The 27,550-nt window shown below is 35.2% G+C and overlaps 2 protein-coding genes across 2 annotated transcripts; one reads left to right on the forward strand and one right to left on the reverse strand.

The window, feature by feature from the left end:
* Positions 1-5,033: 5,033 nt before the first annotated feature.
* On the reverse strand, positions 5,034-26,358 carry LOC128191805 (3-oxoacyl-[acyl-carrier-protein] reductase FabG-like). Its single transcript, XM_052864108.1, has 7 exons — positions 26,242-26,358; positions 25,794-25,932; positions 19,036-19,076; positions 17,777-17,846; positions 5,637-5,673; positions 5,472-5,544; positions 5,034-5,369 (listed from the first exon to the last, which is right to left on the reverse strand). The coding sequence occupies exons 2-7, from the start codon at positions 25,912-25,914 to the stop codon at positions 5,193-5,195; spliced, it is 519 nt and encodes a 172-aa protein (XP_052720068.1). The 5' UTR covers positions 25,915-25,932; positions 26,242-26,358; the 3' UTR covers positions 5,034-5,192.
* LOC128191803 (uncharacterized) lies at positions 19,938-25,243 on the forward strand. The gene is made up of 2 exons (XM_052864106.1): positions 19,938-20,220; positions 23,448-25,243. The coding sequence occupies exons 1-2, from the start codon at positions 19,989-19,991 to the stop codon at positions 24,032-24,034; spliced, it is 819 nt and encodes a 272-aa protein (XP_052720066.1). The 5' UTR covers positions 19,938-19,988; the 3' UTR covers positions 24,035-25,243.
* Positions 26,359-27,550: the final 1,192 nt, after the last annotated feature.

Genomic DNA, 27,550 nt, shown 5'->3' on the forward strand with positions numbered 1-27,550 from the left:
TCAATGTCAAGGACGATGATGGTGAACCAATTCCTAAGAACACCATTTGACAACAAGGCATTTTGTTGAGGACCGCAAGTTAGTAACTCTTATGAATGCAGAGTTTCACAAAAATGCTGATGGTTATTGGTCCGCACCATTACCTTTTAAGGAGTCAAAACCAAAGATGCCAAATAATCATTTGCAGGCCTGAAAGCGTGCTTTGATCCTCAACACTTGTTTAAAGAAACGACACACAAATTAAAAGACAGCGCTTCTTTGCATTCATGTCATAGGTCTTAACTAGTGGGGTAGCAGGAGTTGCTCCTTCTGACATATCTGGGGAATACTGGTATTTACCCCCTTTTAGGGGTTTACAAATTCTAAAAAGAAAAACAGATCAAATTTGAGGAGTGTTTGATTTGTCGGTTATGTTTTAGCGCGTTTCATTTAATGTCTGGAGCAGATTTGACAAACAACCTTGTTGGAATCCGCATGGGTTTTCGTAAAATTGCAATAGCTATTAGTGGAGGCATTCAGCAAATGTTTTATGCATTTTGCGCTCATGATGAACATCGTGATTATCTGAGATTCATTAAGTATGTGGATAACGCATTTCAAAAACCCACTGTTATAAAACTGAATAACAGCTCACGTTTTCGGATACACGCCATTTCCAGTTGTAGCCACCTATGGAGTTAGAAAAGAACTGACGATGATGTTCGTAAATTTGTTTACAATCACTTTTACGTGTATGATGGTCATTTGCTACAGAACTAGAGGCAATCAACCTGATGAGACAAACAAAAGCAACACAGAAAAACAACAAAATACATTCGCCTTTACAAAATCGCTTCAAACAGTGAAAATATGATGAAATTATCCTATAGATGACATTGGAATCGAATTGAGGAAACTAAATCACTGTGTAGACATATGCAACTTACCTGTAGGCTGTACAACACAGTTTAGGAATGCATGCTGTGGGACTTGAACTGTGATATGTTTGTGTTCAAAATTTCTGATGCTGATAAACCTTACATCCGCAGAGGCCTTTTTTCGACACTGAACAGTATCTTTGATCCAATGAGATTTGTTGGAACTTGACCCATTCTTTGATTCATCCGGAGTTTAACTTGTTGGAGGAAGAGTCCAGAGTTATCCTTGGGAGAGAAGAATCCAATCCAAACCAAAAAGCACATTGCAAAACTTCTAGTACTTCACTTCTATGAAATTATTCGTCATCAAGGACGCCATCTAACCATCGGGGCAACAAGAGATAAAGGATATTGGATAACAGACTGTAAAACACTTGTATATTCGATTCTATCCGATTGGGTATAATGTCGTCGACTTTATTGCAGCCTTGTTTCTCAAAAGATGGCAGACCTACCTGATGAACTAAACCCTTGTCCTCCATTTACTTACGTTGGTGTCGACTGTTTTGGACTTTGGGATGCTGTCACACGTCAAACACGTGGTGGTTCTGCGAACTCTAAACGACGTGCCGTATTGTTTGCATGTCGATCATGCTGTGGTGTCCACATAGAAGGGACGACTACTTTGTCGTTCATCAACGCTTAACGTCGCGACATATCTATCAGAGGAAAAGCGAAAGAGTTTTATTCAGACAATGGGACACATTTCATCGATTGAACTCGGGGACTTGGAATAAATACTGTTTTTGTGAAAATCCCACCATAAGATCATTCTTACAGTCTAATGGCTGAAGTGACAGCGATAGTAGTATCCATCGACCCAAAAGCACCTTGAGTTTTGTGTGCTGAAAATAGAAATTGGTGATGTCGTTCTTTTGAAGGACCGTGATGCACATCGCAACCAAAGGCCGACTGGACTAGTTGAAAGTGATAGACGTGCGCAAACTAACAAGATCGTGTAATAAAAGATTATAAATGTGCATCTAATTTTTAAAATTATTTTTATGTGTCATTCTGTATATTGCTCATTGTGTTTTGACGATTAACGAAGAACTATTCCATGAATAACTTTGTTGTGAACAGGGTATATTCAATTGATTGATATGTTCATATTAGACGATGAGTGTGTTGTTTATTATTCAAATTAAAAATTCATGAGAGGTGAAGTATTTATTATTATGATAAAACATTCTTCAAAATGTATTTTTAAAAATTAACATATTTTTTCTAAGGTATAAAATAACGGTTTTATATTTTCCTATTTTGTAAATTTTTGTTGTTGTTGTAATTTTATTCCTTTTTTTGCACGATGACAGTGTTTTTCACACAAAAAAATATGACCGTGGTTGTGCGTGGTTAGCAAACAGCTTGCACAAGGCAGCATAAAAACTATGTAGACTGGTAAATGACTCATACTGTTTCATTTCATTTTAAATCTTAGGCACGTATATTGTTTATTGGTCCAATTTATGATAACTTAACAAAATAGAGTATTTTCATAGAATTTTGCAGTTACTTTTCTGGAGCCATTTATTCTGTGGAATCATTAAATTTCGTGGTAGACACTTTTCATGGATTGCTCAAGTTTTACAGATAAGTGGGACGTTATGTCATGTATTATCTTATTCCTACAAAACGAAATATGACTTTATAACCCTAATTTATTAATTTGTGGGGGGGGGTGTTAATTCGTGGATGAGAGGTAACCACGAACCCCACAAACATATATAAATATATATATATATATATATATATATATATATATATATATATATATATATATATATAGCACCTTATTGGAGCTCCACCTCCACCCCGGCCGGGGCTTGCACTCACGACCTCTGGAACCCATTCTCCTAGCAGTGAACGGCCACCGCGCTAACCACTGTGCCATCTAGGCAAGACAAAAATCTTGCTTTCGATGACGAAGGGAAACTAGCGCGCTGGTCGCTCACTACACGGTCGTTAGAGATACAGGTGGAATGCAGTTAAACGACAATTTGAGAGGATATATAATGCATAGATATTTACATATAATAAGCACAAACATTGCAATAACTCTCAAATTGACATATACCTGCCCATAGTGAACGATAAAGATATACATAAAGCACAGAGAAATTCACCTTATTGGAGCTCCACCTCCACCCCGGCCGGGGTTTGAACTCACGACCTCTGGAACCCATTCTCCTAGCAGTGAGCGGCCATATATATATATATATATATATATATATATATATATTATGATTGTTTATATATCCACTAATTTTGGCAATTCTGAATTAGCTTTCAAATTGGTTACTTGGATGAACTTATATGAATTTAATAATAATGCCAATCTTAAGATGGCATAATTAAAATAATAAACCATTACTAACACTTTAAGACTCCAATGTAAATATGAAAAAACATTGTATTGAGCTGTACATGTTCGCTTAAGGGAAAAAAATTGGCTAAGGGGAACAAAATATATTAAGATTACACAATAAACGATATTTATTTAAAAACAAGTACAATGTAAATTAACAATAAAATTAACACGTAAACACATTTACATACTGAACCTTTGGATTGATATGTCCATTCATTTTGACCAGCTTGTACTTAATTACTATTTTTTGGAGTTGATTTTAATAAACTCTCCTATGCAGTTACTCAGACAAACTGAAAGTGAAACAGTGTTTGGACCTCAGCACAAATCATTGCTGCTGACAAGACTTAGTTCTTGAAAATAATTGATAAATTCGATGTAATGTATGCTAAAGCATTGTTTTTCAAGGAAACCTATTTATAAATACCTTGAAAATAGTCAGATTTTAAATGGTACGAACAATTTAAATATTTTTTGTAGTCGTATGTATTCCTACTCAAGAGTTCATCAGTCTCGTTCAACTCGACGCTCGGCTGTCTCCGTAAATCCTTGTCGGAGATTTACGGTGTCAACCGAGCGTTTGGTTGAACGAGACTAGAGTTCAATATTGCTTGGATCCATACAATTTTCGAGAAATATTTTTATTACTGATACATAGTTTGATTGAAGAAATTTTATCTTTAAATATTATTTAACATGATTCATATGGGGGTTTCTCGACAGTCCAAAAATTCATATTATAAAAATGTACGTAATTCAAATTAAAAACTACATGTACTTGTCATGCAAAATAACATATCTTTGATTTTAAAATAAATAAACATCGACAAAATCAACTCCTGTCAGTTCCTCAGTACTTTGATTTTGTATAATGTGTTGTGATGGTGAAACAATTATGCCGTAGAAAGCGTGGTAAGATAAAATAAGCTTATGTGATATAATTAAGATTTAACTTATCAGAGTTAAATCCATTTATCAAAGGGAAATCATATTTAGATTTCATCAGATTAACATTTTATTTTATTATCAACTTGTAAATCTAGGCACGTATTTCACAACTATTATTCCCACAATAATCTGCGCCTCCTGGTATTGGCCTTACCATCGGCCTTAAATTTTGGGCTATTAGCCAAACCCGTGACGTCATTTTGTACTTGCATCAGTCCTTCAAAAAATTCACCCACCCTCCCATATCCCTTATACCTGGTTGAGTCAATGCTTTTACCTATTAGGCTATTAGCTGTTTAATTGATATACTGTTATTAATTAATGTACAATGTTATTTTTCTTTGCTGCTGTTTTTTTTTCTGACCATTGCAGGACAAGCTGAAGCCTGGTTCGTTGTTACTTTGTATTTGATGGCCTCCCATCGTCATGGCTGCTGACAGAAATCCCACGCAATTCCAACAATTGGTGGCATTCTGGCTTACCAGTAGTGCTTATGTCAACAATATTAATTGACAGTTATTTGCATTTGTATATATATTATGGACTAGGTGAGCAAGCAGTTGAGCATCTGTTCCCAGGGCTCAAGCTTTTGCTTTGCTTGTTTGTTAGGGATGCCCTATAAGGCAAGAATTGATGCCTGGCTCCCACATTTTTAAGCAGCCATGGCCAATCATCGCCAAATAAAACTTAAAATAAAATACTGTGTAGTTGTCTTTCATCGGGCGATTCCCCAAACTTGTTTTGTTTTCTGTATTTCGTCTTTGATAAATGATTACAAAATGCGTATCTCCAAGACGTTCAGGTTAAATTTTATTCCAAATGTATTGCGTGTATATTAAAACAACAAACGTCGAAAATTAACGAGCGAAACAACAATACTTAAACAATCATTAGTGTTTTATGAAGTCACAGTGATTAAAAAATAAGCGATAATATTAAAAGTAATGTTATTCTACTTATTTTACACTGGTCGCCACAGCGGATGACACGCAGTGGCGTCCCCCATCTACAAATAAGATCTGTCCGGTGATAAATGATGCGTCATCGGACGCTAAAAACGCCACAGCTTGAGCAATGTCCATCGGAAGTCCAACTCGACCAATCGGGTGCTTTGATTTCTGGATCTCTAAAAACTGAAAAAAATTATATTTATTTAAGTTTATTCATTATTTACCTCATTGCGTCTGTTAGAAGAAAATTTGCCTTGTAAATATGATTTGTTATTCATTATGAACCTTTTGGTAAATCCGGTCATCTTGATACGGAGAGTGATCGTGTCTGACCAATTTACTCACAACAGTACCAGGACTGCAAACAACAAGAATATATGTGATATATTTAAGTGATAATATTTCAACGATGCTTTTAAGTAAGCAATTCGCATTTGTTAATTAACTTACTTCACAGCATTCACGCGGACGCCATACGGTGCCAATTCTGTAAACAAAAAGTGTGAACACGTATGTCTATTGCTGGGATTTTTGTTTGTTTTTATTTTTAGGGTCTTCCGTCTTCAGCGGAAGACCCTTCTATTATTGTAATGTTTCTTTTTCACTTTTCTTATTATTATTAGGGTCTTCCGTCTTCAGCGGAAGACCCTTCTATTATTGTAATGTTTCTTTTTCACTTTTCTTATTATTCTTTTTTTGTCTTACAAATTTTGTGCAGGCGATTTCTCGGAGATGACTTGTTCAATTTCCTTCAAATTTTCAGGGCTGATGCCTAGTCATATGAATTTTATACCGCCAGAACAATTTTAAAAAATTCACTTCCGGTCGGAAGTAATCGTCGTTTTACGATTTTTAAAAGTCAATTTTGTCGGCGATGTTTCTCAAAAACGAGTAAAGATAGAGAACTGAAATTTTCAGAGATGATAGATCTAGCAATATCCTAGTGGACCTCGGTCAAGAGAATGTTGGTCGTCACTTCCGGTCGTCACTGGAAGAAAATTTTAAAAATGAAAATTTTCAACTTTTTATTTTTATATATTTTTTCAAATAAGATGATAGTGACCCTTTTACTGATTCAGAATATGTAATTTGTTTTAAAATCGATCAAGGCATTCTCGAGAAATTAAGCGTCAAAGTTCTGAAGCGGAGTCCGAGTAGCTCAGTCGATAGAGTCGTGGACATGGCCCAGGCGACCCGGGTTCAAGCCTCGAGTGCCGCAAATTTTTTTTTACGATTTTTCGCTTAGATCTACGTTTTTATCTTTGAATTGATAAATTTAATCTTATCTATTCAAAAATTGGACGGAAGACCCACTCGTTGCTCGCAACGAGATCGAATCTAGTTAGGGTCTTCCGTCTTCAGCGGAAGACCCTTCTATTATTGTAATGTTTCTTTTTCACTTTTCTTATTAGGGTCTTCCGTCTTCAGCGGAAGACCCTTCTATTATTGTAATGTTTCTTTTTCACTTTTCTTATTATTATTCTTTTTTTGTCTTACAAATTTTGTGCAGGCGATTTCTCGGAGATGACTCGTTCGATTTCCTTCAAATTTTCAGGGGTAATGCCTAGTCATATGAATTTTATACCGCAGGAACAATTTTTAAAAATTCACTTCCGGTCGGAAGTTATCGTCGTTTTACGATTTTTAAAAGTCAATTTTGTCGGCGATGTTTCTCAAAAACGAGTAAAGATAGAGAACTGAAATTTTCAGAGATGATAGATCTAGCAATATCCTCGTGTACCTCGGTCAAGAGAATGTCCGCCGTCACTTCCGGTCGTCACCGGAAGCAAATTTAAAAAATGAAAATTTTCAACTTTTTATTTTTATATATTTTTTCCAATTAGATGATAGTGACCCTTTTACTGATTCAGAATATGTAATTTGTTTTAAAATCGATCAAGGCGTTCTCGAGAAATTAAGCGTCAAAGTCCTGAAGCGAGAGTCCGAGTAGCTCAGTCGATAGAGTCGTGGACATGGCCCAGGCGACCCGGGTTCAAGCCTCGAGTGCCGCAAAATTTTTTTCTCTTTTCTTCGCTTAGATCTACGATTTTATCTTTGAATTGATAAGTTTAATCTTATCTATTCAAAAATTGGACGGAAGACCCACTCGTTGCTCGCAACGAGATCGAATCTAGTTAGGGTCTTCCGTTTTCAACGGAAGACCCTCTTGTTATTCTTCGGTTTCTTTTTATTATTAAGGTCTTCCGTTTCCAACGGAAGACCTTATTGTTTTTCTTCGGTTTTTTTTTCTCATTCTTCTCCTTTTTTTTTCTTACCGATTTTGTGTCAGCGATTACTCAGAAACTCTTTGATCAATTTTGATAAAATTTTCAGATCTTATTGATATTAATTTAAACTTGATCGGAAATTTTTTTGGTTGATGACGTCATTTCCGTTTTTGAAATATCGACGTTTTCTTGATTTTCAGAGGGACGGCTTGTCCAAGAGAGTTATGAAAAACTATAAAAGATATTTAGTTCAAATTTTCAGGAATGATAGACAAAAGATTGTAGATATGTAATAAGGCATTAATCACTTTCAGGCACAAAAGGCGCTAAAGCTCGGTAGGGCTCGAAAAATGAGATTAAAAAAGTGTTGTGATTTTGCCTGGTTTTCTTAGATTATCTTTTTTCTCACAAATATTTTGTTAAGACATGTAGAAGAAAAAAAATTTATATTTACAAGATCTTTTCTTTGACATCTAGAAAAAGGGGCTGGCCCCTTAAATTAAGGGCCTAGAACCCTTCAAAGTTTTCACTTTATAACTCAAAATTGGTTAAGATTTCAATATGGCTGTCGCTGCAAAAGTTGTTCATTATGATCTTATTAATGTCGTAACAATACTATTTTGTTCGGGTATTGCGTAATATGAGTGTAAAAAGCCAGACTTGTTACCATGTATTTGTGTTTTATTTGGCAAGTAAACGGGGTATTTGTGCGTATAACTGACATAAAGGATACCAGTTTATATACGGAAAGTGTTTAAACATTTTAGTTATTTTCTAGTGAAACACATTATGGATATAAGAACTGTTTCTATGCAATTCATTTGAGTCGCATTTTAAATCTAGCTGTATTCCGAGCTGTGTATGTGAACAGTTACGTATCCACCCTTGCCCGCAGCCGAGGAAGTAGGTCACGACTGGACTAGCGAGCGGGTCTGCCGTTATCAAATACACAAGATTTGTGTCTTGCTGTAATGCACACATGAATTTTTATATGTAGCTGCAAACACAAAACTTCCGATTTTAGTGATTTTAATAGAAAATAAAAAAAGATTATACCTTTACCTACTACCATAGACAGTGTACTAGCTTGCATTCGGAAAGTGTTGAAACATTTTAATTCTTTTCAGGGGAAACACATTATGGGTAAAAGAATTACTTCTATGCAATGTATTTGAGTCGCATTTAAAATCTAGCTAGCTGTTTTCCGAGCTTCATGTATGTAAACAATTATACGTATCCGATCCTTGCCCGCGGCCGAGGAAATGGGTAGCGGCTGGACTAGCGAGCGGTCTACCGTTATCCAATACACAAGATATGCGCCTTACTGTAATACACACACGGGTTTATTTATTTTGCTGCAAACACAAAGAATTCAGATTTAAACGATTTTAAAGAGTGAATGGAAAAAGATTATACCATTACCTACGAAGTATTGCTTTTTTGCTCTCGTAATAAAAAAAAAATAGATTGTATGACTGTCATTGAACAAGGGGCGTTCTTTGTGATCTTGTCTATGTCATGAAATAGTTTTATTGTTGGAAAATAAAATTTAGTTATCAAACTGCAAACATTTTAAACCCACCACGTTGAGTGTACATTTTCATCACACGGGCCAAGGAGAAGCCGCGCTAGTGGACAGCCGATTCGCTGTAGGACACATGCTTCTCGTGTTTATACGTTATCACACATTTCAATGCTCTTTGATTCGTTGTTATTTTCATTTCCAATGATATCGGTTAACGATGCATCAAACCATTGATTTAAATCATAGTTCGTAAAATAAAGGAAAAAATCTGCCATCAATTAATATAATACGTTTTACAGTCGTACGATTTGAAATGTAAATGAATTCACCTGTTTCTATTTGTGACATTTTGCTGCTGAGAATTAAATGCATTACACTACCAATTTCAACAAAATATTGGCGATATTCACATAAGTATCTGTAATCTATGATAATGTGATTCTTCATTTGTCTAACAAAGTATTAGAATTTTTTATGAGTTGAGAGAGAGAGAGAGAGAGAGAGTTAAGCAGGATGTAGTAAGTAAAAGTTAAAATATATTTAAAAAGCGTTTGAGATAAGGCAGCTTAAGAAGTACAATTTTACATGCTTGCGGTAGGTGCGGGCACGATAAAACTAACCATTTTATAGAAGTTGAAAAATTATTTACATTCAGGCCGTAAAATAATAAGGGTCACAATATTGGTATAATAACCTCTTCTCAATGGTGGTCAGATTCATTAAAAAGCATACTCATGGCTGATTTTATTAATTTATTATTAATCAAATTTTTTTTTTTTGATTCTGAAAGAATATGTGAGTTATAAAAAGTTTATGTACATGTGCATTCATTGTAAATATTTTGATTGTATTCGGATAGTTAAAAATCGAGTAGGTACACATGGTTAAAAATACTACTTAGTAGATTAATTATCTAATACAAATCGAATTGGCTTTAAAATTTGCATATTCAAGCACACTTAAATAGTTAATACATAAATTATATATATATATTAATAAAACCGTCTGTATGCTGTATTATGTATTTGCTGTCTGATTAGGACTATTTTTCCCAAAAAGGAAGCGCTCGGCAATCGCGTAATTTTTTAAACGTTCTGTAAAGTACAACACCTGATTGGAGTACATGCTTATATATGTTTTTTTTAAAAATGTTATCGTTTTACTAAGCGAAATTGTAGATGTCATGGAGTCAATAGGCAAATCAAATTCGCCAACCAGGCAATAGCAGTTATCTAATGCCTATGATTGATAATTTTACACGGTAAATTAATACATGTCAATATGAATTTTAAAGCACTCCCTGCTCCCCTGTTAAAAGCTCCCGTTACCTGCATTCTTTTAATATACGATTTTTGTGCACACAGTTATTCGGAAATGGCTCAAATTTTGTTACACGAGCCCGATAAAAAGATGAAAGGATGACCCCTAAAATTTCTTTCCCAAATATTTCAAGAACGGTCTTAAATTTCAAACACTGGTTGAATAACATATAACTTATTTTGTACAAATTTATGTGCATGAATGACTATGTTCCTGTAACTTAACAAAAAATGACACTTTTTGAAATCTATAAGTTTCTGAATTTATCATTAAAATTAATAATGTTAGACGGCCCATGCAGCAAGTTTTTCTAGTCGAGTCTTTCGTTCAACAGCGAATCGATTGTAATCATTTCAGCGGGGTTTACAACAAGACGGTGAAACGACCACGAATTTTTACAGGTTTGGCTAAAAAGAGTTTAAAAGAGATGGATACAAAACACAGGTGCGATTATATCTTGTAGGAGATAAAAAATGATTAATCTATGTTTGCCAAAAATACAATTTTTTATCATAAGAATACTTTAACGTTTATATCCGCCGAATATTTCCATTTCCCTTTATTGTTTGGTGCCTGATTTGAAATAACGTTTCGAGGTATAAAATGTTGAGAAATTTCTTTAAGCTGCATGTTCCGATTTGTCGGCCATTACAGTATCAAATAATTTTCCTTGCAAACCAAATGAATGATCTTACAAAGTTATAGATGTATTTACACGGAATTGCTCTCCCTTCAACGTTAGAAATATTCAAAGTAAATAAAAATAAATTTTGGGCATACAAAAAACCCCTCAAAATACATCATTGGAATGTTTAAAAAAGGAAACCGTTGGGTTTCATCCTTCGAGTGATTGTGTTTATTCATCCTGCATGTTTTGCAATGATTATAAACAATGTAAACATAAAACCTATTAATGAACAAATGTACACTGCTTTATTTTTGTTTAAATAGTCATGCTGTATATTTCATATGTTATAATAGATTATATAAAAAAGACAGATGTCAAAGTCGTAATACAATCATGTTAGCTTCAACGTAAGGGGCCAGTTTAAACACGAGGCGAAATAACGCAAAACCCTTTTATGTCGATTATTTTGTGGATATACACCAAAAATTGTCTAATCCGGCGGAGGGTGGTTCTGAAAAAAAAAGGCCGGATTAGGCAACATCCGGTTTAGAGGACATTGTTTGAAATTAATTTTAGTATTTAATGCAGTAGCTCCTGATCGTGTATTCATGTAAAATTTTCAATTGTTCTGAAATATATTAGATTTCATCGATCTTATCTATACGGTACCAATTTTCATTTTAAATTATTTTTTTGAAACAATAAATCCATAACGGAATACATACGATGGAAATACTTTTTGAATCAAATCATCGTTATTGATTATTTTTCAAACATCCGATCTACCTGTAAAGTGCATGCTTAACCGTAAATTGTTAAACAAAACATTAACAAGTCAACAGGTGGCTGAAACACCTGATGGCGAGAACTGTTATGATACAGGGAAACAATGGATGAATATTAATATAATGAGAATTTTATTTTAAAAAAATAGCATTTTGACAGATCTAGAATAATATGCAACTCTGTACGTGTAGCCATACAACGGGGATAACAGACAATATCGGCAGTCTTACTCTCACAGTATCCTGAATCACGGCCTGAAAAAATGGGGTGAATTATAATCTAATTATCTAATTTTTGCAATTCATAACAAGACTTTACGGTATTAACTGAAATGAGTTGCTAGTTTGGATCTATATTTACAGTTATTTAAATCAATAGCAACGACAGTAAAATTGGTTGATAATTGAGCATTTAAAATATCTCGCAGAAGGCCGACCGATCGATAAGTAGACGGACTACGGGAGATAACTCTCACTAATTATAAGCAGTATGTTTTTTTCATTTCGCCGGTTTACAGAATAGACAGGATCGGGATTGCACAATTTTTTTAAAACAAAAATGATGGGAAAATGTCAAGGGGCTGAATAATGTCGCCGGATTGGGCAGCATGCCGTAATACACAACATCCGGATTCAACGAGTTTCAACATGTACATAATTTTTTTTATTTAAATATGGCTTAATTGACCGGGAAAACTACTGCAACGTATATTTTTGCACACATACTTAGCATAACCATCGTTTAAAAGCATACAATTATTTTATTGAAAATTGGACCAAGCAGCTTTTACATTAAGATTTACATGTGTAAGACACTTTATTTGTCATGTGCATGATCATGTGCATTAATTATGTTCAATACCAGCTTATTCTCCAAAATGATCTACAATTCCATTCACAACTATGGTCATTCAAAATCACATGAATTAATCAAACTTTTAAATTTTGTGTCGATCTCAACTGTTATGTATCCAAGAAATCTATTGATTTTATCATGTGTTACGTAATTAGGTATTAACGTTTTTTAGGGGGTCAAACTTCATTCAGAAATTACTATTTTTCCTTCGTAAACATTCACAGGATCAAAAACAAATTTCCTACGGAGATTTATAATGGGGAATGTTTACATCTTTTCTCAATTCGGAAGTCTCACGGAATATCTAGTACAATTTTTCAACGTTTTCATCCGGGCTTTATAATGGCCGATGCAATGCAAAATCCCCGTAGACATTCTTTTTTTAGCCGTGTATTGAAACCTGACAAGCTAGAGGGGACGTTACAAAAGGGAAATCTTGGGATTTTTTCATATATCGAATGAACCTCGTCTGAATCAAGAGATATTTACAAATATCGAATAATTTGAGAAAATGTGTGGCAAAAATATCTTGGGACAGACTTTATGTATAAAACGTTTATATATCCCAACAATATAATGATTTTCTCATGCGTTACCTAACTAGGGATATTAGGGGCCAGAGGTAAAATAGTTTAATCTTTTCTATTTCAATTGGAAACATTTTTTCTATTTGAAAAAGCAACGTAAAAGAACTTATAAAAAGCATTACAGGAAAGCATTAGTTCTTCGCCCCTATTTCCATATAATGTTTTGTTGTCGATAATTAAAGTCGATGACGTCATTTCACCTTCTAAAATCGGACGGAAGACCTCCTCGTTGCTCGCAACGAGATCGTGTCTAGTTATTATTATTATTCTTTTTCTTTTCTTCTGACTCCTTTTTTGCCTCATAACTCAAAAGGTTTTCAACCGATTTTAATGAAATTTTCAGAGATTGTTGCAAGTTGGCGTCCCTCAAAAATATTAAAGTTTTAAAGAGAACGTCATCAACGTTTTGACGTGACGTCATTTTTAAAAATTTCAAAAAGTCATTTTGTCCCGGACTTTTCTCAAAAATGCTTTAAGATAGAGGATTGAAATTTTCAATGGTTATGATTTGATCGATTTACCTCTGTAATAAGGCTCGAAATGAAAATCTGTCACTTCCGATCGAAACCGGAAGTGAAACAAATTTTTCGAAAAAATGAATTTTCTGATCAAATCAAAAATTAATATGTGTTTTATAGAGCTTATCAAGCTGAATCTAACACTGAAAGCCGTTTTAAAATCGGACGACGCATTACAGAGATATCGGGGTTTAAAAATTGATTTTTCCGGAAATTTTGATTCCGCGTCCTTGGTTTAAAAAATAGTGTAATGTTCAAAGTAAAATTAACTCGTACCAAAAATAATTGTTAAGTCGTACTGGAACACATTCGGATTTTTTTTAATTAAGTCGTTCTTGAAATCGGAAAGGTTTTGTTAATTCGTACTCAAAATCATTCGGATTTTGTTAAGTCGTACCAGGAATAATTCGATTTTTTCATCTTTTTATTTTAGTTACTCTTGTTATTGGTTTTAGAGCTCTGCTTCTTACAGGAACTTCCAGCTTTACTTCCGACATTAACGGAAGACCCACTCGTTGCTTTGCAACGAGCTTTGCTCTAGTTATTATTATTATTCTTTTTTTGTCTTACAAATTTTGTGCAGGCGATTTCTCGGAGATTACTTGTTCGATTCCCTTCAGATTTCTAGGGCTGATGCCTAGTCATATGAATTTTATACCGCCGGAACAATTTTTAAAAATTCACTTCCGGTCGGAAGTTATCGTCGTTTTACGATTTTTAAAAGTCAATTTTGTCGGCGATGTTTCTCAAAAACGAGTAAAGATAGAGATCTGAAATTTTCAGAGATGATAGATCTAGCAATATCCTCGTGTACCTCGGTCACAAGAATGTTAACCGTCACTTCCGGTCGTCACCGGAAGCAAATTTAAAAAATGAAAATTTTCAACTTTTTATTTTTATATATTTTTTCCAATAAGATGATAGTGACCCTTTTACTGATTAAGAATATGTAATTTGTTTTAAAATCGATCAAGGCGTTCTCGAGAAATTAAGCGTCAAAGTCCTGAAGCGAGAGTCCGAGTAGCTCAGTCGATAGAGTCGTGGACATGGCCCAGGCGACCCGGGTTCAAGCCTCGAGTGCCGCAAATTTTTTTTTGCTATTTTTTGCTTAGATCTACGGTTTTATCTTTGAATTGATAAGTTTGATCTATTCTATTCAAAAATCGGGCGGAAGACCCACTCGTTGCTCGCAACGAGATCGAATCTAGTTATTATTATTATTCTTTTTTTGTCTTACAAATTTTGTGCAGGCGATTTCTCAGAGATGACTCGTTCGATTTTATTCAAATTTTCAGGGCTAATGCCTAGTCATATGAATTTTATACCGCCGGAACAATTTTCAAAAATTCACTTCCGGTCGGAAGTTATCGTCGTTTTACGATTTTTAAACGTCAATTTTGTCGGCGATGATTCTGAAAAACGATCAAAGATAGAGGACTGAAATTTTCAGAGATGATAGATCTAGCAATATCCTCGTGAACCTCGGTCAAGAGAATGTTAGCCGTCACTTCCGGTCGTCACCGGAAGCAAATTTAAAAATTGAAAATTTTCAACTTTTTGTTTTGATATATTTTTTCAAATTAGATGATAGTGACCCTTTTACTGATTCAGAATATGCAATTTGTTTTAAAATCGATCAAGGCGTTCTCGAGAAATTAAGCGTCAAAGTCCTGAAGCGAGAGTCCGAGTAGCTTAGTCGATAGAGTCGTGGACATGGCCCAGGCGACCCGGGTTCAAGCCTCGAGTGCCGCAAATTTTTTTTTCTCTTTTTTTTCGCTTAGATCTACGATTTTATCTTTGAATTGATAAGTTTAATCAAATCTATTCAATAATCGGACGGAAGACCCACTCGTTGCTCGCAACGAGATCGAATCTAGTTATTATTATTATTCTTTTTTTGTCTTACAAATTTTGTGCAGGCGATTTCTCTGAGATGACTCGTTCGATTTCCTTCAAATTTTCAGGGTTGATGCCTAGTCATATGAATTTTATACCGCAGGAACAATTTTTAAAAATTCACTTCCGGTCGGAAGTTAACGTCGTTTTACGATTTTTAAAAGTCAATTTTGTTGGCGATGTTTCTCAAAAACGAGTAAAGATAGAGAACTGAAATTTTCAGAGATGATAGATCTAGCAATATCCTCGTGCACCTCGGTCAAGAGAATGTTGGCCGTCACTTCCGGTCGTCACCGGAAGCAAATTTAAAAAAAGAAAATTTTCAACTTTTTGTTTAGATATATTTTTTCAAATTAGATGATAGTGACCCTTTTACTGATTCAGAATATGTAATTTGTTTTAAAATCGATCAAGGCATTCTCGAGAAATTAAGCGTCAAAGTTCTGAAGCGGAGTCCGAGTAGCTCAGTCGATAGAGTCGTGGACATGGCCCAGGCGACCCGGGTTCAAGCCTCGAGTGCCGCATATTTTTTTTCTCTTTTTTTCGCTTAGATCTATGATTTTATCTTTGAATTGATAAGTTTAATCTTATCTATTCAAAAATTGGACGGAAGACCCACTCGTTGCTCGCAACGAGATCGAATCTAGTTAGGGTCTTCCGTCTTCAGCGGAAGACCCTTCTATTATTCTTCGGTTTCTTTTTCAATTCTATTATTATTATTATTCTTTTTTTCCTTACACATTTTGTGCAGGCGATTTCTCGGAAATGGCTGATTCGATTTCCTTCAAATTTTCACTGATGATGCCTCGCCATCTGAAGTTTGTACCCCCGTGACATTTTTTCAAAATTTACTTCCGGTCGGAAGTTATCGCCGTTTTACGATTTTTTAAAGTCAATTTTGTCTCTCAGGTTTCTCAAAAACGAGTAAAGATATAGGGCTGAAACTTTCAGAGATGATAGATCTATCGTTTTTCTGGTGCACCTCGGTCAAGAGAATGTCAGCCGTCACTTCCGGTCGTCACCGGAAGGAAATTTGAAAAATTGAATTTTTCGACTTTTTTATTTTTGAATATTTTTTTCGGAAATTTTTACACCTGATAGTGACCCTCTCACTGATTTAGAATATGTAATTTATTTTAAAATCGATCAAGGCATTCTCGAGAAATTAAGCGTCAAAGTTCTGAAGCGAGAGTCCGAGTAGCTCAGTCGATAGAATCGTGGACATGGCCAAGGCGACCCGGGTTCAAGCCTCGAGTGCCGGAAATTTTTTTATTTACTTTTTTTAGCTTAGATCTACGGTTTTATCTTTGAATTGATAAGTATGATCTAATCTATTCAAAAATCGTACGGAAGACCCACTCGTTGCTCGCAACGAGATCGAATCTAGTTATTTTTATTTTTGCTATTTTTCTTAGCATCATAACTTACAGTAGAGATTTTATTCATTTCTAAACTAATCTTATTGTTAACAATTTCGAATTTTATTTTAAATAACACTGAAAGTAAAAAAAAAAAGAATAAATAATACGTACTGTACATATTTTGAGCTTGGTCTTCAAATCTTATTACGAATGATTCGAATTGTTTTTAAAATTAATCTTGTTGTTTTTATGGTTCTTTTATATCATTAAAATATATACACCGGAAAACCCTTTTCATCTTGTTTCTTTTTTTATGCAACGTCAACATAAATTACGTTACCTCGATTCAGGACATAAATTCAGTGCACCCGACAGGTAACATCTTCCTCAAGCATGTACATAGTTTTAAAGTGTGAACACTACAAATATCTAGAATATTATTTAACCTTGACATCATTGTGGAAAATAGGTTTGTAAAATAATACCATTTTACTTAGGCCTACATCAATATTGCCAAAATTTTACTCTAAATTTTGACCTCGTTAAAGACCCAAACAGTAGCATTTTTGTTGGGTATATGCTGATGCATGGAAAAAACGATTTATAAAACGCATCTAATATGTACATGAACCAACCCTTTATACTAGCTTACATTGGTTCTACCTGTTGAACACGTGTATTAAGTAAGTAGAAGTTACCAATAGGTATTGTTTTACTAAACTTAATATCGAAAGATTTTTTTAATTTCTTTTACAGATCCATATATGATTATCCTAATTTGAATTTAAAATTTCGTTGCACAAAGATTTATTTCAATGGGTCTATTACATACTTAAATGTGTTATCTTTTTACTGCCAGACAGGTATAAAATTAAAATTGACATACCCAAAGATAGACATTGTGTAAACATGTCCATGGCTGCTTTACTCATACAATAAACTGTCACCTCCGCCATCTGTAAATCATTTTTAAGTAAAGCTTTTTCTACCTCAGAATTCACTGTCTTCAAAGAAGCTGGTTATTCGCTCCGAAACAAACAACTGAACATAATGTGTAATTTCAATGTCATTTATTTTAAAGGGGCATGGTCACGATTTCACGATTTTGGTAAAATTCTATTTATACAATTTATAATGCTTTAGGAATGCATTTCTAATGATCAAATGAAATTTGAGAGTTAGTCGCAGGTTATATGCAAGATACAGAGCTCACAATTCCTTGTCATGTAAAGAAGGCTCGTGCCCTGGTTTTTTGGGGTTTTTTTTACATAGGTTCAATTTACCAGTAAAAAAAAATCAAGTTATTTGTCTATCTTCTTATTTATTTTAAGCGTAGGAAAACAGTTCCTAAGGTTTTACACAATCACTTTACGGCTAAAACAGGAATTTTCACCTCAACATTCAATTTGTAAACAGAAGCTGTAATTTGCTTATAACTCAACGAATGACATTTTAATTTTGGTTACCTATTGAAAATGCCTTAAAGAAGCATTGTTAACATTAAAATCAGAAAGGTAATTTCGGACTGAAATCGTGACCATGCCCCATTAAAATGACGAAAACGAAATCTAACCAGTTACAAACAATACTGGGAGGCCGCTCATTTACAACAACTCTTAATATTCTGTACAAAACCCATAATTACAACATGCCATAAATACAATGTAGTGGTCTCCTAGTTGTCAACATTTAAACAGAAGTAAAAATCAAAGTACTGATAGAACTGAAAAGCGCTAACCTAGCTTGTTTCTAAAGGAAATTTACTTTGTGCAAGCTTAGTTAGAAAGAATCGATTTGATTTTTCTATATTTCAGCTTCTGTTTAGGCAATATATTCCTCCTCACTGCGTGGCAGCCCCTGCAATGATGTATGTAAGCCACGCACCTTGGATTCACAATGGCCCAAACTTTATACATGTTTTAAAAAAAAAAGCCCGTGCAACAATGTGCATAAACCCCTGAAACTGGTTTTCTGCTCATAGGGGGCGGTTATTTGATGCACCGGAAGTAGAAGTCTAACGACAATAAAGCCCTTAGCTATGCTTAGCGCTTTAAAAAAGGTGGCCAAAAATTAGATTTGTCTATACAGCAAAACAACGAATGATTTATAAATGTACAGAGTCAATTAATTTTTGAATTAACTTACCGGCTTTGGCCCACAAATACTCGAAGTATTCACAATGTTTCCTTAAAAAAATAAGATTCAACTAAAATTGATATTAATATAAGAAAATAAAGTATACAGATTATACATGCAATAAAACTAAAAGGAACACACCATATAATCTTTTCTCAAAAGAACAAGAGATTTAAAACCTTTCAGTTGATTATTTTACGATATAGAAAGTGTTTCATCGGTAGCTATCCAGCTACATGTACTAGTAGTATAAATTCTGAGCCGTCCAGTATCGTGTTTCAGCCGGTGTCAAAGTCATGTAAATTGACACAATAACAATATAATGTCTTGAATTAGTAATTGTGGCATATGATTCGAATTCTTAAATTACGCCCAACGCAATAATTTATTTTTAAAATTTAAAAAAAGATCTGGCGCAGCGGGTTTGAAAATATTTACATCCAATTCTTTATGTATTGGATCGTGTTATCGAAGAAAGGGCCGACACCATTATCTCCCCTTTGTCACGCACTTTATTACTAGAGTTATCTCCCCATTGAATATATGAATTAAAGCCCAAGCCCAATAATCTTTCTGTCACTTCCTGTTGCTGAGAAGATAGGTTGGTTAAGTTAATATTATATATTTATCTTTGATAAGCACGTGCTGCAAATAAATTTGTCAAAAAATACAATTTACAAATTATTGTCAATCTTTAATTTAGGCTCAATTAATGCCGATGCTTTCATTATGTTTTGATTTATATGGATTTTATTTCGGGTAGCCAAATAGTTGGATAACCTTTCCCTTAGCTATTTTGATTTTTTTTTTTTTTTTTTAATTTTCTGATTTCCTCGTTTGATCAAGATAATTATCGATTAATCTCTTATAAATATATGCACATGTTAGGCTAATTTTGAAATCAATTTTTTTTAATTAACACTTGTTTATTTCTACATATTGCGAATTATCAACTGATTAAAATGCCACCACGGCGGTCCAAACGGATGAGAATTGAGACGACAAGGGCGAGCGAAAGTAGAACGGCAAGGACCAGGGAGCAGCGACCCAATGGTATAATGGATGATGGCCCATCAGAACCGGTGCAAACCAATTCGGAGGTCACGCAACCATCAAGGACAACGACGTCATCTTCTTATGCCATATGCATGGACGATATTCCTCCAGCAGTCCCATCGGTCCACAACATGCTAGGTATGCACGTTAGCAACGCAATTAAACAAAAAATTATAGAAGGGCAGTATATTGATCTGGCCTCTCTATTACCTCCTAGACCTGGTGGCGATGAAAAAAAATTAATTGTAAATAATATGGGGGAAATAATATCCAAGGATGCTAACCCCAAAAAGGTTGATACCATAGAACAGTGGACTGATCTCATGTTTATATTTGCTGGGATTTATCTTAGTGGCCACCCTGCTAAATCCATAGAGCTTTTGAAATACATGCAGTGTGTTAGGATGGGGGCTAATAGGGGAGCAGTGGGATGGAAAGAATACGATGTTCAGTATAGGTTACGTAAGGCTCATAATCCAGCATCATCATGGGGGGAAGTGGACTCTGAGCTCTGGTTAATGTACATGACCCCAACTTCAACCGTTAATGCTCCTCAAACCCTGCCCAGAGCTACATCCATAGGAAAGTGCTACAACTTCAATTTCAAAGGGTCTTGCGAAAAGTTTCCTTGAACGTACACTCACAGTTGTTTACGTTGTAGCGGCCAGCATGCTATGATACACTGCACTCTTGCTCAAACTCATATGCATAATTTTCGTGCCCCCAGATTCCCAACACAACATGCTAACAATCAACCCAGGACACAACAATCGCATTTCAGGGGACCCCAGAACCCCAACAACCTGCGCCCCCGTTTTAGATTTACAAACCCACAAGGTGTGGGGCCTCGGCAAAACCCCTATTAAACTCCCGGCACTTGAGAAGTACTTGTCAGATTATCCAGAAACTCAGACTGCGAAAAAATTATTTTTAGGGTTTTCCCAGGGTTTTCAATTATATTACACGGGGCCAAGAATTCATATTCAATCAAAAAATTTGATATCTGCGTATGAACATCACAACGAGCTTCGAGAAAAAATAATGAAGGAAGTAGAATTAGGACGGGTTGGGGGGCCATTTCGGGATCTACCAATTTCAAACCTCCGCATATCTCCTATCGGAGTGGTGCCAAAGGGGGACAACTCTGGTTGGAGATTAATAACACACCTCTCATTTCCTAAATTCAATAGCGTAAATTTTTTCATAGACCCAGAGGAAAGCTCAGTTAAATATACATCTTTTGACTCGGTTATACAGATGATTGCTAAAATTGGTCAGGGGGCATTTATAGCAAAATGCGATATAAAATCAGCTTTTAGACTTTTGCCAATATGTCCAGGGGATTTTGACCTACTTGGTTTTATGTTTGATGATATGTACTACATTGATAAGTGTTTACCAATGGGGTGTTCTGTGTCATGTAAGGTCTTTGAAGAATTTGCAACATTTTTAAACTGGTTGGCAATAAACAAATCTCATGTAGACACAATAGACCACTATTTGGACGATTTCATATTTGCGGGTCACAATGCTTCTGTTTGTAAGGACACCATGTCTGCATTTCATAGTATTTGTCATGATCTAGGGGTACCTTTAGCTGAGGATAAAACTGTAGGTCCTACCACTTGCTTAACATTTTTAGGTTTGGAAATCGACACTATTGAATTGCGGGTTAGAGTACCTTATCCAAAATGTGTTGAACTCCAAAATCTTTTAAAACAATTGTTTCCACTCAAAAAAGTCACAATTAAGCAGTTGCAGTCAGTGCTGGGAAAACTTAATTTCTTTACAAGGGCAATTCGGCCAGGCCGTGCATTTGTTCGGCGCCTGTATGACGCCACCATCGGTGTCACGCAACCACATCATTACCTAAGAGTTACCCAATCTATGCGGGAGGATATTTTTATGTGGTGTAGTTTTTTGGAGGATTTTAACGGTGTGGTTTATTTCTTAGAAGAAGAATGGTATTCAGATCAAAATCTCAATTTGTTCACCGATAGCTCAGGGTCTGCTCAACTAGGATGTGGGGCGTATTTGAATGGGGAGTGGTGTTTCTTTAGTTGGCCCAAAAATTGGAAATATATCGATGGGCATCACGACATGACCCTATTAGAATTTATCCCCGTGGTTTTATCCGTCATCATTTGGGGCAACAAATTAGCCAACAAAAAAATTACATTTCACATAGACAATCAGGCATTGGTTGCAGTTTTGAACAAACTAACCTCTAAATCTGAGCTTGTCATGGTATTAGTTAGAGCATTTGTCTTAAAATGCATGCGACACAACATTTTATTTCGTGCTGAATATATTTCAACTAAATCTAATAATATTGCTGATGCCATTTCTCGTAAACAGTGGACCAGGTTTCGCCAGGCCACACCAAACGCAAGGAGGGACCCCGAACCCATCCCCCAGTCATTTCACAACCTTATTTCCAGTTTGAACTTGATCGGCTGCTAGAAGCTGCAATATCCGATAACACATACAGGGTTCAAAAAGTCGGCTTACTGTCGTATCAAAAATTTTGTCATCAGTTCGCACTTGTATATTGGCCTCCAACACTATGTTCGGTGGTTCAGTACTTATTGCATCTATCAACATCTGGCCTTGCTTATTCAACGGCGCGTTCGTATTTGTCTGCAATTTCTTACCACTGCAAGTTACAAGGAATAGGGGACCCAACTTCTCAATTTTTAGTTACAAAGCTTTTGCAGGGCATGAAACGGTTAAATCACAATTCTGATACAAGACTGCCTATAACTAAAGACTTGCTTGAAAAAATAATTTTGGTTTTACCCACTACATGCACTAATTCTTATGAAACAAGTCTTTTCTCGGCAGCATTTTCACTGGCATTTCATGGTTTATTTCGTGTCGGTGAATTGACTGTTCACTGTAAAATTCCGAACAATATTGTACTTGGTATGGAAAATCTAACTCTAGACCCTGATAAACAGCTATTGTTAATCAATCTCAAACATTCCAAGACTGACCAGGTAGGAAAAGGTACCATTTTGCAAATTGGTAAATCTGAGGGAGTTGGGTGTCCATTCAAGCTTGTTGAGAAATATTTAAGTGTTCGCCCATTGACTGCAGGGCCTCTTTTTTGTCACTTTGATAAGACCCCGCTCACAAGGTACCAGTTTACGGCAGTACTCTCAAAAGCAATAGTTCGTCTTAAGTTACCGGAGAACACAAGATACAAATCTCATTCTTTTCGTATTGGAGCTAGCACTGAATTGGCATTGCAAGGTTTTTCTGCTGAAACAATTCAGAAATGTGGAAGATGGAAATCTTCGTGTTACAAGTCATACATTCGTATACCAAAATTCTAACTCATAGGCTTTGCTTATCTATTGTAGACAAACAAAAAGTGTGGTTAGTGGGGTCCTCAATACTGAAGCATGCTCAATTAGAAGCATTTTTAAGACCTGGAGGTCTTCACCTGAACCTGAAAAGGCTAAATATTTCATTATGGTGGCAGGGGTACAGTGGCCTGAAATTGTCTCAAGTAGAGCAGAAGCTTAAAACCCTTGCAAAGGTGGGTCCTGCACCTAATGTCATTTTAATACACTGTGGGGGAAATGACTTAGGGGAGACTTCTATTAGAAAACTCAGGCTAGTTTGCATGAAGCTTTTTCAATTTATTCAAACCAACTTCCCACATTCTAAGGTCATTTGGTCTTGCATCCTTCCACGCATACAATGGCGTTATTCTCAAAACTCTCGTGCTATGGAATCACAACGTAAACGCCTTAATTCTTGTGCATCCAGGTTAGCCTTGCGGTATGACGGCGCAATTATCCGCCATCCTGATATAAAGCGTGACTCCTTGTTCTTCTGTGATGGAGTACACTTGTCAAAATTGGCTAATGCTGTTTTTCTAAATACTCTTCAGGGGGGTCTTGAGGCTATCTTAACAAAAGGGCATGCTTGTTATCCGGCTTAGCAAGCTTACCCTAGGGCACGGTTGTAAGTTAAATCCGCTCATACCCCCACCCATATGGTGGCGGAGTTCCCAATCTCTAAAGCTCCATAGCTGCTTTCGAGTTTGGGAACTTATGGCGTGAATGAGCGGCGCTGGTCATTTCAGACTAGTGCATGTATTATTATGTGGACATCGACCCCTGCACCTCCCAAGGGTCAATCGTAAATTCTTGACTTCTGCACCTCCCAGAGTCAAGGTATTAAACCTGTGAACTTTGAACTTTGAGTGAACTTTGAATGAACTTTGAACTTTGTTTGAATTTGTTGAATTATGTTAACTACATGTATGATGTTACTTGATGTGTTGAATTTTGAAATTTGGGGCATGCCCTTTGTCATGTATGGCGGCCCATTACCCTTAAACAGCCGTGCCCAATCATCGCCAGATTTGAAATAAAATTAAAGAAATTTATAAATGTTTTACTATTTGTGTTTTGCTGCGCACTTTTCTGAGATAATATTTACATCCAATTCTTTATGTATTGGATCGTGTTATCGAAGAAAGGGCCGACACCATTATCTCCCCTTTGTCACGCACTTTATTACTAGAGTTATCTCCCCATTGAATATATGAATTAAAGCCCAAGCCCAATAATCTTTCTTTCACTTCCTGTTGCTGAGAAGATAGGTTGGTTAAGTTAATATTATATTTTTATCTTTGATAAGCACGTGCTGCAAATAACCCACCCATCCCTCCCTTTTGAAAAGGTATCTGCTGGTTGTTCTCTGTTTTATTTTTCAGAAACCCTGTAAGGACCTGTCATCCGGTACGGCTGTTGTATGCTACACGTGTGCACTTAACACCTGATTGGCGTGAATGAGCGGCGCTGGTCATTTCAGACTAGTGCATGTATTATTATGTGGACATCGACCCCTGCACCTCCCAAGGGTCAATCGTAAATTCTTGACTTCTGCACCTCCCAGAGTCAAGGTATTAAACCTGTGAACTTTGAACTTTGAGTGAACTTTGAATGAACTTTGAACTTTGTTTGAATTTGTTGAATTATGTTAACTACATGTATGATGTTACTTGATGTGTTGAATTTTGAAATTTGGGGCATGCCCTTTGTCATGTATGGCGGCCCATTACCCTTAAACAGCCGTGCCCAATCATCGCCAGATTTGAAATAAAATTAAAGAAATTTATAAATGTTTTACTATTTGTGTTTTGCTGCGCACTTTTCTGAGATAACTATCCACCGGTGTGACAAAGCATAAAAATATGCTGATAAATATTGAATGAGATGATAAAGTAAAAATATGCGTAAAATTTATATTTATTGTAACAAAGTTATCGATATCTATGCTGTATGAAGTATAAGACGCGCAAAATCTACTGGAATATTCAAAACAAAGAAAATATATTTTAGATTTAAAAAAAAAAACAAAAGGCGTACGGTGAGCTACTATATGCAAAGGATTCTTGGTCCTTTTAATTTTTTTTTACATTTGAAGAGAGAAGAATATGAGCTATCTGAATACATTGATAACGTCAGCGTATCTTGTCTTACTCTAGCTTCTTGCTCAACATCGAAGCTCTCTTCTGCAAACAAAGATCATTGCTAACTACTTCGCTATTAATGCTCTGATTTGATTAAGAAACTGACTTTTCCCTATACGTGGTGGACTTGTGAAATCTTCTACTGTGTGGGACTTTGCAGAGACATAGAGCTTCAAGGGACATTGTCATTTAAGCTATATCATGAATATCCTATCAATACCTTTAGATTCCTTCAGGTGTGGAATGGCGTCCTTTGTCAGAAAGAAGTGACACTTTGCGTTGGTGTCCATCAGGGAGTCGTAATGTCCCCCTGTGGTATCAGTGGTTTTAGCGTAGTGCATTATTCCGGCATTATTTACCTAGACAAGATCAATACTTTGTACGACAGCCTTCTATATAATTACAAATTTGTGAACAGAAATATATACATTTCGTTTATTGTTTTTAAAATAAATTCCTTTCTGGTCAAACCCATTAAACTATTTTTTTTATTCGATAGGTAGTACTTTGTAATTTTTAATAAATTTGTAATTTCTTTTTAAAAAGTATGTTAGTAAATTTAAGGTCAGACGACACGTTCCTCAATCTTATATAACATTTTCCAGGAATTTGTTAATGGTTTACTACTACTCTGACAAGCTTTCTTGCAAAAAATTAGGATACCTTACCAGGCATTTCTGCAAAATACTACAGATTGTAATTTCCTATATAATCTTCTTGTAAATACACTTGAATTGCTGATATAAAAATAAATACAGCACAACGAAATTCACTATATTAGGCCGGGCTTTTAACTCAAAACCTTTAAAACCTCGCTCCTGGCAGAGAGCGGCCATCGCTTTATATCTTATTTCAACTTGCTGCACACGGCTGCATGGGGTCCGGATGGGGACTGCAGTTTTTGTTGCAGATTGTTGTTAGATTTATTCATTCTTATTGCAAAATTTTTATCTCCACTTTCAACACGGATAGAAGAGGTACAGTTGGGGTTGGTACCATTTAGTTTGCAATTAATATATTCTATTTTCTCTACAGTATTAACCATCGTCTTTTAATGGGTGTTTTTTGGCCCTTGTTAGTTTTACGTCACTGTAAAACTGTTCTAAAAACATTTATTCCATTCCTGTATTTGTAGACATCGTTTAATGTAAGTACCGCAGCTTATTTTGATGTCAACAAGTTACTACATGTAGTATGTCGAAGTTTAATTTGGTTGTTTCGCTCTAGTTATTTTTCTGACCTAAGTAGTTTTCATTTACTATTATATACGAAATAAAGCTGTACATGCAAATATACAAATATTTACTATGCCTTTTTGGTTACAAAGGTAAGATATTTTATTATCACAACACATTCCACTGCAGTATTTTTTTGGCAAAAAATCAGGTCAACATAACAAACAAATAATCATGCAATATGCAAACGTGCTTGTGTGTAAAAATCAATAAGACAATTATAAAACCGCGTTCATCATTCTTTAAAAAAAGCTTTAATTTATCTTCAACCCTTGATGCTTTGTTTTACATAATGATCAGATGAATAAATGCATTTGCTATTACATAAAATATCATTTCTTTTTAAATCTCTATTTACGAAAGACCTTGATTTAAATGTACTTTAAATTTGCACGATAAAGAATTTAAAACCATACCGTACCTAACCTTTTAAACAATATTCATTTATAATTTTTAATTGTAATACAATTACAAGGCTGGAAAGTCTAGAAACTCTCGGTCAAAACAACCTTAAAAAATTCAAATACGATTTTTGTTTTTGCCATTATAACTACTAGTGAAAAACAATTCTGGCTTCTTAAATATGTTCCTGTATACTATCTAGTAATTTTTTAATTTTTTTTTTTGGGGGGGGGGGGGGGTCAAAATATCTTCAATTACTGAGGCAACGCGTGAACATTTAGCCTTTTTAAGAATGGACTAGTTCAATATGTAGTCTTAATCAAGATAAAACAAGTAACAG

Source organism: Crassostrea angulata, chromosome 7 (assembly GCF_025612915.1).
Source record: "Crassostrea angulata isolate pt1a10 chromosome 7, ASM2561291v2, whole genome shotgun sequence".
Classification (NCBI taxonomy): Eukaryota; Metazoa; Mollusca; class Bivalvia; order Ostreida; family Ostreidae; genus Magallana; species Magallana angulata.

Coding starts and splice junctions, on each gene's coding strand:
- LOC128191805 (XM_052864108.1), bottom strand. CDS start 25,914: ATGCACTACGCTAAAACCACTGATACCACAGGGGGACATTACGACTCC. Junction 19,077..25,793: donor ACACCTGAAGGAATCTAAAG/GTATTGATAGGA, acceptor TATTTTTTTAAG/GAAACATTGTGAATACTTCG. Junction 5,674..17,776: donor TACACAATGTCTATCTTTGG/GTATGTCAATTT, acceptor TTTTGTTTACAG/AATTGGCACCGTATGGCGTC.
- LOC128191803 (XM_052864106.1), top strand. CDS start 19,989: ATGCCACCACGGCGGTCCAAACGGATGAGAATTGAGACGACAAGGGCG. Junction 20,221..23,447: donor ATCGGTCCACAACATGCTAG/GTATGCACGTTA, acceptor TATCTATTGTAG/ACAAACAAAAAGTGTGGTTA.